The 11,136-nt window shown below is 54.0% G+C and overlaps 1 protein-coding gene across 1 annotated transcript; it reads left to right on the forward strand.

Moving 5' to 3' along the window:
* Positions 1–1,650: 1,650 nt before the first annotated feature.
* Positions 1,651–2,766, forward strand: POU3F1 (POU class 3 homeobox 1). Its single transcript, XM_065650723.1, has one exon. The coding sequence runs from the start codon at positions 1,651–1,653 to the stop codon at positions 2,764–2,766; it is 1,116 nt and encodes a 371-aa protein (XP_065506795.1).
* Positions 2,767–11,136: the final 8,370 nt, after the last annotated feature.

Genomic DNA, 11,136 nt, shown 5'->3' on the forward strand with positions numbered 1-11,136 from the left:
ACCTGCTGCCTGAGCCCCCGCCGTGGGCAGGTGCTGATCCTGCTGCCGAGTTTGGCCCTGGGCTGCTGAAGGGCAGCAGCAGTTCCTGCTGGGTCGGGTGTTGTCACCCCGCCTGCTGCAAGCCTGGAGCACAGACGGACCTTTCCAGCCTGGCACGATCCCACGCGACCAGCAGTTCCACGGGCCGGGCAAACCGGGAGAAGGGTCTGGTGTGCGCCAAATGGGAGCGATCACACGTCAGGCACCTCTGGGGTGTGTGTGGGCAGCGCCTTCACCTGCAGCACCAGGGGCTTGACGCAGCACAGCCTGCAAGCCACCGTCGTGCCCATGCCAGGTGGGTTTGCACCGGGCGGCGTCTGCCCTGGCGTCTCCTGTCACCTGGAAGAGAGCAGGGCCTCTGAGCGTGGCCATTGACATGTTACACTCGTACACGTATTGATCCGATGGTCCATTGTTCACCCAAGCCCTTGGCAAAGGTCACTGTCTCTGCTCCCATTTGTAAAATGGGAGCACAGAGGCGAAGATTAATTTTCAGAAGTGATTAATGTTCCTGGTGCCCATCCTGATTTACTTTGGGCCTCAAGCCCCAAGAGAAGTCTGGAGCTGAGTTAATTAAGGTGTCCCTTGCCCCTCTCCCAGCATTGCCAGACACATCCTTTGCTTGTTGTCATTGTCTTTTCCCACAAACTCCTCCACCCTTTATCCTGTGCCAACCCTCAAACCAGCTCAGAGACTTGGCTCTGAGGCTGCTTCCAAGACCCACATTTCCCATGACACCCAATCTCAGATTCTCCTTTCCTGGCTCTCAGTGCTTTATCCCACGGGGTGCCCAGGAAGGAGCTCCAACCTTCCCAGGGCCCAGGGGATGAGTTTACAGGAAAGCTAGATCAGGGCTTTTCATGTCAAGAAGCTTTCGGTTACCACAGGGTTCATCGGCAAAGGACGCTGCAGCAGCTGCGGGGGGCTGCGCTTCCCACCTGCTTTGCAGCAGCCCAAAGCCACCGGGCAGAGGGGAGACACTGCCAGAGCCCAGCCCGGTGCGGGTGCCGAGCTGTGCGGTGCCGAGCTGTGCGGTGCCGAGCGGTGCGGTGCCGAACTCTGCGGTGCCGAGCTGTGCGGTGCCGAGCTGTGCGGGTGCCGAGCTGTGCGGTGCCGAGCTGTGCGGTGCCGAGCTGTGCGGGTGCCGAGCTGTGCGGGTGCCGAGCTGTGCGGTGCCGAGCTGTGCGGTGCCGAGCGGTGCGGTGCCGAGCGGTGCGGTGCCGTTGCGGCCGGGCCGGTCCGTCGGGGCCCCGCCACGCCACGCACGTGCCCCCGCGCCCGCCGGCCCCGCGCCATGCGGCCGCCCGCAGCTCGGCATCAATGAACCGCCCTCCTCCAATCGGCGGCCGCCCCGCCGGCGGGCGCACGCGGGTTCCCCCGCCGAGCGCGTCCGCCGGCCAATCCGACGGCAGCGCCCGCCCGCCGCCAGCCAATGGTGGCGGGGAGCGCGGGGCGGCGCCCCGTGCCGGCGGCGCCCTATGGGGGAGCGGCGCGGGCCGCCGGCGGCGGCGGGCGGGCCAATGGGGCGCGGGGGCGGGGCCGGCGCGCGGCAGCACGGCGCCCCGGCGCGCGGCTCTAAAGCGCGGCGCGGTGCGGAGCGGCGCACTCGCCATGGCCGCCACGGCGCAGTACCTGCCGCGGAGCGCCGCGCTCATGCACCCCGACGGGGACCGGCTGCATCAGGGCACCACGTACCGCGAGGTGCAGAAGATGATGCACCACGAGTACCTGCAGGGGCTGGCCCCCGCCGCCGGGCACGCCGTCGGGCTGGCGCACCACCAGTGGCTGCCCAGCGCCGGCACGGACTGGGGCAGCGGCGGGGGCGGCGGCGGCGCGCACCTCCCGCCCGCCGAGCACGCCAAGGGCGGCCCGCCGGGGCCCCGCGAGGAGCTGTCCGCCGCCGCCTTCCACCACCGCCCGCACCTGGTGCACCAGCCGGCGGCGGGCGGCGCGGCGGGCGGCTGGGCGCAGGGCGGCGCGCACCACCTGCCGCCCATGTCGCCGCCGTCGGGGCAGCCGCTGCTCTACGCGCAGCCCTACGCGGGCCTCAACGGGATGCTGGGCCCGCCGGCGCCGGCGCTGCACCACGGGCTGCGCGACCCGCTGGGCGCCGAGGAAGCGGGCGCACACGAGCTGGCGGCATCGCCGCCGCCGCTGGGGCCGCCCGAGCCGTCGGACGAGGACGCGCCCAGCTCCGACGACCTGGAGCAGTTCGCCAAGCAGTTCAAGCAGCGGCGGATCAAGCTGGGCTTCACGCAGGCCGACGTGGGGCTGGCGCTGGGCACCCTCTACGGGAACGTCTTCTCGCAGACGACCATCTGTCGGTTCGAGGCGCTGCAGCTCAGCTTCAAGAACATGTGCAAGCTGAAGCCTCTGCTCAACAAGTGGCTGGAGGAGACGGACTCCAGCACGGGCAGCCCCACCAACCTGGACAAGATCGCGGCGCAGGGCCGGAAGCGCAAGAAGCGCACCTCCATCGAGGTGGGCGTCAAGGGCGCCCTGGAGAACCACTTCCTCAAGTGCCCCAAGCCCTCGGCGCACGAGATCACCTCCCTGGCGGACTCCCTGCAGCTGGAGAAGGAGGTGGTGCGGGTCTGGTTCTGCAACCGGCGGCAGAAGGAGAAGCGCATGACGCCGGCCGGGGTCCCGCACCCGCCCATGGAGGACGTTTACGCACAGGCGGACACGTCGCCGCTGCACCACGCGCTGCCCGGCGCCGTGCAGTGACTGCCCGGCCCCGCCGCGGCCCCGACGGCGGCGGAGCGGGCGCGGGCGGCGGGAGATGCGCTTTAATTTATTCCTCAGACTGGCCCGGCCGCGCCCGCTGCGCGCCCCGCGCTGTATTTATTCGCCCGCACGGGCGCCCTGCGCGCCGCAGCAGCAGTAGCCAAAGGTTTGCGATCTCTAATTTATTCCCTCCCTCGCGTGGCCGCCGGGGCGGCCCCGGCCCGGCCCGCCCTGTCCCCGCTCCGCCCGGCCCGGGCTGTCCCGGAGGACGTTTCGATATCGTTTCCCGGCCCGTTTCTATTTATTTTCTAACCGTGCGCGGAGCTCTCTCCCTCCCGTTGGTGGGTTCGGTCCGGTCCATCCCCATGGGTTTCGGGTTTTGTTTGTATCTTTATTGCAAAACCAATGTAGACTGCGAGGGTACGTTTCTATTTATGTTATAGTAAATATTTTATTACTTACATAAACCATTTACCCAGGAACCGGTCTCGTGTGGTCTTTGCGGGCCGGGGCCGGCTCCGTCGCGGCGCTTCGTTCCCGGGGCCCCTCCGAGTCCCCCCCTGCAGCGACCGCCGGCGGCTGACGGGCCCCCCGGGGCTCCGGTACCTCCGGGACGCCCCGTTGCTCCCCGGTAGCGTTTGCCGTTAACTGCACCTTGGCGAAACTTCTTCGTTGCGCTTAATGCACTTGTGTCTGCACACGTGCGAACAGCCCCAAACCCGTTCTGCAGAACTTGGGAGCGCTGGCCAGGTGTTGGAGCTTTGTTTGTGGTACTACCGTGTTTTACCGATCTTAATGTAACTTTTTGCAGCGTGAGCAGAAAACATTCTAAACTGAACTCGCTTATTGCAGAAGTAGCAAATGTGCAGTAGTATCGCTGAGAAGATTCCTGCTTTCCGCTCAAACCACTCTCAGGCTTTCTGATGTCACCAGTTTTCCCTTTCATGGTTTCATGCCCCAGTATTTTGTGGCTGTGCCAAGAAAGGCTGAAAATGTAGTTATTGCATTCTCTATTTCTAGGAAGATCAGCCTGTGTGTCTACTGTAAACCTTCCAGCAAATGTCAAGAAAAGTCACCTGTGAGGATCGTGTTTGCTTTTACTTTGATTCCTGCAGTATTCTGTCTGTTGGCACAACTTTTGCAATGTATGTAGACGGAGCTCTTGCACTGATGAAAGACTTGAAATCTAGTAGTAAAGCACTGAATTATTACTTCATATTTGGCAGAGAACTTACCAATGTTCTTGAACATCTGGCACTCGCTAGTTTCCCTGCTTTAGTCTTGATACAAATTATATGCTGTGAAAACAGCAGGTTTGAAAGGGATTTTCTCATGACAGCACTGCATCCTGTGTAGGAATTCATAGATAATTATTTTTCTATATATATAAATTTTTAACATATGAAATGTAACTTACACTTGAAAGTTTATACATGAAAATTCTTGTCTTCACTGTGATTTTGTTGCATTTTGTGCCTTTGGGGGGGGTGTTTAATACTTGCCTAAGCAATGAAGCCTTCGCAATAGATAATGTTATCACATTCTCAATGTCTCTTAAAAGGTAGCTATTCTACATCAGCTAATACAAAACTATTAAGTTCTCATTCAAAATTCTAGTAAACTGGTTTTTGATATTTTAAAGTCACTTTGAGCAGTTATTTCATTAAATACTATGTTTGATGCTCATAAATATGTAAAGAAATGGTTTGCTTTGTGGTACAAATAAGCTAGAAAATGCTGCACTTGAGTGTATTAATAACTTTCCTTGGCATGCAGAGCATAATGAGAAATCTCACTTAAAGGATTCAATGCGTATTGTGGGTTTTGTCAGCTTTTCTTACAGACTTAACTTCCTTTTTTGTAATGTGGCTGGTTTTTTATAGAGAAGCACATAATTGTAGGGCTGTTGTAGAGATACTGAATTCCAAAAGTTTTGCTGTATTTACTGAATATTTACAAACTTTTAAATAACTGAGCGATGCAGTAGCTTAGATGATACACTCCAGTGAAAAAGTAAAGGAGCATGATGATTCAAGGGTTTGAGTCAATGTATCATGGAAGCATTTAAATTAATTTTCACCTCTGATAATCTTTTCTTAGCTATTCTTTTGTGTGTTTCAGACACAAGAACCATTGTGTCTAATGTTTGGTAATGCTGCAACTCTGCAGCCTTTACTTAAGAATTTCTGTGTGACAGTCAGGCTTTAAGAAACAAAGTCAGAAGTGAACAAAAGAGGTTTTATTTTTTATTTTTTAAAGAAAACAAACTCTTGCTTGCATTGAATGATTAATTGTACTGCGTTTTTATACCAGGAGCGATTTCAGTAGCCTCTTCATTCTGAACTAACCTGGCTGGCAAGCAGTGTTTATATCGATACTTAGAGGAAAGGGTCAGTTTTCACATTGCATTCTCCTAATGGATGAGATGTGCTGTGAGTGCTGGGGAGGATGAGCACCCTTGGGTTGTTCGGTTTGTCAGATTGTATAAGGCGCTGGCAGCCCCGCCGCGTTAGCTCTTTCATGCTGTTGAGCAGCAAAAATAAAATACACTTTATATATCTTATTTCTGCAGTGCCGCAGTTCTCAGCTGTTCTAAAAATCAAATGCCCCGAAGGTTTGCCTTTCTTAGAAGAACTCGTACGTTTTCTTGGTCAAGGATTAAATAGCAATTCCTGGAGGGAGGCTTTTTTTTTTTTTTCCCATTTTTTTGGTGATGGTTATTTCTCACTAAAGTGTGAGTTCCTAACACTGCGTCAGGAGTAACGCACACAAAGGTAGGACCGTGATGTTGGTGCATTAAAGCAGACGTACAAATAGTTATTGAACAGTGCGCAAAGTAAATAGTAGAATGTGCAAAGTAGGAGGTGTAGATAAGGGAATGGCAGGTGTTACTGGGATCGGAGGGGTTTGGGTCTGCACTGGTGTGAAATCCCTCCGTGTGCCCCAAGGGAGCTGCCGGAGCTCAGCCTGGCCCCGGGAGATGCTCTTCAGCTTCTGCTCCCGCGTTGGGCTGCGGTTGGTCCCTCCACGGCACCGGCTGCGCTCGCTGTGTCCTGGTGCCCGCCCGGTGACGGGGGGTCGGATCTCGGGGTGCTGAGGGGAGGGGAAGCGGCAGCCGGGGGGGTCTCTGGCCGGCTGGGGCCGTTGGCGTCGGGCGAACCCCGCGTGGTGCGAGCGGAGCAGCCCTCGGGTACTCGGGAGGGCATCTGCGCTTTCCAAATGCTGCTGTCTTTATAAAGTGCCTGGCAGCAGTTTTGGGGAATTCCTGTGTTTTGTAAGCCAGGCAATATTCAGCAGAATATCGCTTACATTCTTATTTTTTAAAAAGCGGACAGTTGCTGCTCAGCTTTCCTGTGTGCTTAGGGAAAGGTCGTGGTCTTCCAGAATCCAGCTTTCTTTTCAGATATCTTAGAACATTATTGCTGTCACTTGCAAGAGCAGGGAGTGCTCCAATAACTGCACAAGTGACCATAGCACAGCAGTGTGCCGCGCAAGGCACAGTCACGCGTCATTACTGATGCCGTATTCATCTTATGCTTTCAACAGAATCTGGTCTCTTCTGCAAACTGACCACTCTGAGCCTGATCCCAGCAAAGTGCTGGCAATGCAAACGGTCCCTTAACTGGCCAGAGCAGCACCTGAAACACTGCAATCTCTTTTCATGTAAATTTGGAGCATCGGTGGGTGTTAACACCTTGGAATCTTGTTCCTAACTCTGCCCATCCCTGCTCGCTCTCTTTCCCACACACAGAGATTTCAGCACCGTCTGGTTGAGCACATATTTTAATTCTGTGCTAATGTTGTTTGCCTCTATTTTAATTTTATACTAATGCTACCGTTGTTTGGTTGGTGCTGGATCAGCCCCGGGAAAGCTCGATGTTGTTATTTCACAGGTATTGGAAACAGGCTTGGCTTGTGCCCACGGGGCAGAAGTCCACAACTGTGTGATTGCTGCTTTGTAGCTGCCTTGTATTGTTTCTTACAGTTGGGTTGTTTAAAATTAGTACATTCTGCCCAAAAAACCTCTTGAGCCGGTGCTTGCAGCAGGTGGTGTGTGTTGAGGACGGGTGCTGCCCGCAGCGGGATGCGGCGGCAGGAGCAAGCTGAGATGTGACGGGGCTGGTTTGGTTTTGGTTGAAATTGCTACATGCCCATAGGTGAAAGTGCCTGGTCTTGCTAAGGTTAATATCGCTGCTTAGAGAGACCTGGCCCCACAGACCCTCCTGAAATGGGCAGCCCCAAAGATCAGGATTTCTCCAGGCTTACAGCAGTGATACGATGTGGCTCTGCCCAACGTCATCCCTCTGGTTTACATGTATGTGTGTACACAGGAAACACGCAGAGAAGGAGCTCATTACGTCTGTCCTGAACTCCCGCTGCGCTTTGCAGAGCTGATTTATGGGCATTCAGCATCTCTCCCACTTGTTATTTGTTGGTGAGTGTAAGTACGTGTGTGCAGACACAGTTCTCACCTGCGCACAGAAGTAGAAATACGGCCAACTGCGCTTAATCGGGTGTTTTCCTTTGTCATTTGTGTGAACTCTACCCACGAAAGTTCCCCTGGTTTCAATTTGAACTAGTAAGACCAGGCTTCTCCATGCAACCCGCCACGCCGTGCACGGGAATCACAAGGTTGCAAAGGCAGCGTTAAAGCATATGGTACTGTACGCAAGATAAAATGTGCATGTTAGATCAGACCTCATGAATATTCCATGTTCCTCGATATCACGTTGGTTTTGGCATTGGTCAGAATGGGTGTTATTTCTTGTAAACATTGCAAAGGTGTTTTAGTTACACAGGTGCCCTGGCTCATGTGGTGCTGAGCACACTTGCTGCAGAGGAGAATGCTGTCCATGCCAAACTTTGAAGGCATTTTTAATTGGTTTTTTCCTCTTTACCACCTTTCTTTTGAAACCTTCTGCCCAACAAAGGCGTCTGTGCAACACCTTCAGCACCCATTTCGATCACTTTGCCAGATTATCCTTCTTCCAAGTCGTCTTGCTCTTGAATCCCTGCAGCAGCTGCTCTAAGGCCAAAATGGACAGCGGTCACCACAGCCAAAGAAAAGTATTTCTTTCACAATATTTCCAAGCTGGCTTTTCTGTCAACGTGTTTAGGAAAGGCAGACCGCTGGCTGGAGCTGCTTGGCTCCCTGTAACGCTGTACCCGTAGCAGCCGAGTGCCTTGAAAGTAAATGAATGAACCTGCACGCAACAACCTTCTTGCAGATATCGTGTATATGCACAGGAGTTGTCAGATGCTCCGTGGAAGTGCCTGCTGCTCACTAGGGGCTCAATCGAAGGTATGAGAAAGCCAATGAGTATTTTTCCATTTCACTGTAGATTTTTTTTTTTTTTCCCCCTGCGGGATTTGTCCTGTGGTTTTTCATTACCTGGAGCTCAGTGTGTGTCAGTACCTTTCACTCACCCCGGGGGGCTGAGTGACTCTGAGATTATGCTGGATCTTAAACTTGTAGCTAGCCAGAACTCTGGGAAATGAGTTTGATTTAAATGTTTGCATCTCTTGCAGTCATTTGCAGGATTAGTTTTAAAGCCAGGCTATTGCATCAGATGTCTTTATGCATTTTTTAAAATATATAATTAGTTTTAAATTGGATCAGTTTTTTCAATCATATTTGAGACTAACCTGAATACAGACAAAAGAAGTGGTGGCTTTTCAAGTAGATCAGCAGAAGTACGGGCAGTGAGAGAACTGTAGTACAGAAGGGTGGTTTTCAGATTTACTGCAATGGAGACTTTCCTCTAGAACAGTAGTGGAGCTCCTGCATTTTATTCCCTCGCAATTTCCCTGAGGACTGTGAGAAACGTTTTGACCTGTTTGTTGTTTTGTTTGTGGTGGTGTTTCCCCCCCCCACCCCCAGTGTTTTTACATCTCATGAAGTGATGGACTAAATCTTTCCTTAAGCTGCAAGGGTTAATTTCTGTGGAGTGCTGAGAGGGCCTCAGCAAAAAGAGCTGCAGCCACGTGAGATGCTCCCTGGCCAGCGGTGGGACAGCGTGGATTTGCAGACACTTACCGGGGGGGCCCGGTGGAACGAGCGTTTCTGTGCGCTGGGCTCAGCCGCACCGCGGGGCCGCGAGAGCCGCTCTCGCTGGTCTGCGTGCGGGTGTTTTCACGGCCTGAGCAAAGTGTTCCCGACCCTGCCGCCCCAGGGCAGCGCACGGCAGGACAGACGCGCTGTGCGTTTTGAGGACGAGCACCGTGGAAGAGCCAAACGGCAGCACCGGGACCAGCTCTGCGTGCTGGGCTGCAATAGCTGCGCTGGGCTGCAATAGCTGCGCTGGGCTGCAATAGCTGCGCTGGGCTGCTGGGCAGGGGGGCTTGGAGCTGTGGGTACGAGCTGCCCGTCCCGCGGCCCTCGCTGGGTCTGCACCGCGGGCAGCGGCCGTGCAGGCTGGACCAGCCTCACCTGTGCCGGGGACAGGCACAGGTCAGCGTCGTTAAGGAGGAGAGTATTGAATCGATACCTGGAGTGTTTGATATTCTGCTTAGCGGAACACTTGTTATGTCTTTAATTACTATTTCTAAAAGCACCACGGGATGGAAAGCAAAAGGCAGAAATAAATAGCAAGGGGTGATCAATTGGGCATGAAACCCTTGTTATTGATCACCTTTAACCTCTGCTTAAACTAATGACAGAGCTACCATTTAAGTGTCCCCAGGCACAAAGCGCATCAATTGTACAAGTGCCACATAAATCACGGTGGGTTGCAGAGCATCACCTGTCAGAGGGGAGGGCGAGGGTCCCCCCAAGCTGCCCTGGGCACCGGCCCGCGCCCGGAGCACCCTCAGCCGGGTTCCTCAGGTAAGCCGCTGCTCCATGAGCTGACGTTTCACACAAAAAGGCTCCCACGACCGGAACCCCGTCACAGCTCTGGGTGCAGCGCAGGGCTGCAGAGCTGACAGCGGTGCCCCCGCCTGCTGCGACAGCCAAAGAGCTAAGGAGAGATTGATGCTGGTAAAGATCCCACGGATGCTTGCTCCTGGCCTCCAGGTCCCGGGGCTGGGGGTGGTGAGTTTGCAGGACGGGACTTGGGTGAAACGATGATCTTGTAACCGAGCAGTTATTTGAAGCAGCAGAGTTTGAGGGGGGTGTGACACAGGCAGTAAGGATCACCTTTTCCCATATGCCTTCAGTTGGCTTCCTGAATCATCAACTGTGCTGGAATTGCCCGTTCTGTGTGGTATAGGGGGTAAAAAAAAAAAAAAAAAAAAAAAAATCGAGATGTGCAATTGGCAGCAGAGTGAAGTCAGCACAGCTTTTCCAGATAACAACAATAATATTCATTAACATTCAATCTACAAATTATCCCTTGAAACCCCGGCCTGGAGATTTGCCAGTTTTCAACACAAAACAATGTTGTCTGTTACGTCTCCAGCATGGCAGCGTTTCCCAGGCTGTGTGTGACATATGGCATCACAGAGCTATCAGCTGTGCATCCCGCCATGCGCGGGGCGGGGGGGCACACCCTGTCTTTTGAAGGGAATGTTTGTATTTCATTAAAACAGGATGGCTGTTGTGCAGATTCAGTTCCCCAAAGAATCAGGAGGTGATCTTGATGTTCCCTAATCTTAGTTTTGGGAAAAGCAGTGAGCTTTTTTGGCAGCTTTCAAGAAGCTGTTTGTTTCTAGAAACTGTTTAGTAAGCATTCACACTGAGTCCTGGGTTGGGAAGGTGGGGAAAAATCTCAGCGATTTGGAAGAATCCCATTAAGCAGCGTGTCTTGTGTGTTCATCCCTCTCAGAAAGCTCTCAGGATTGCTTCTGTCTCCACAGGGACAAGGAAAAGGTCCCTTCTTGTCTGCTGTGTAATGGGCTGTCCACAGCGTGATGCTGAGCACATTCTCTGCCTGCCGCTGGCATTGCTGTGCCCGTCCCTGGGGCACTTCTTTCGGGGACCCAGGATTAATTCTCGCTTTGCCTTTGTGCTGCCATGTGGAGGGTTTCTACTGAAACCTTAAAAATCGCTTGGGTGTCCTCATCTGTCAGCTATTGGAAACGTTATTGATAATACAATCATTCCTCCTTTGGTCTCCTTTTTCTCTGCTGCAGATGCTGTAATTTGTCACTGCTATCCCCCTGAAACGTTGAGAGATTGGAACCTGCCCCGGTGCGGCAGCATTGCGAATGCAGCACAGGGAGGTGTCCCGCGCCTCTCGCCACCCGCACGTACGGCCGGGGCCACGGCTGCATCTCACGGTCTGATCCGGCCCTGGGAGACCCAGCAGCTCCTGCCTCTGTGTGAGCTCCGGCTCCGCGCGGGCCAGGGGACACCGCTCTGGGGTGTCACAGGTTTGGGTCTCTGAAGTGCCTCATCCCCCCGTTTGTGTGAGACCTGAGACTGCAGAG

This window comes from Caloenas nicobarica, chromosome 23, assembly GCF_036013445.1.
Source record: "Caloenas nicobarica isolate bCalNic1 chromosome 23, bCalNic1.hap1, whole genome shotgun sequence".
Classification (NCBI taxonomy): domain Eukaryota; kingdom Metazoa; phylum Chordata; class Aves; order Columbiformes; family Columbidae; genus Caloenas; species Caloenas nicobarica.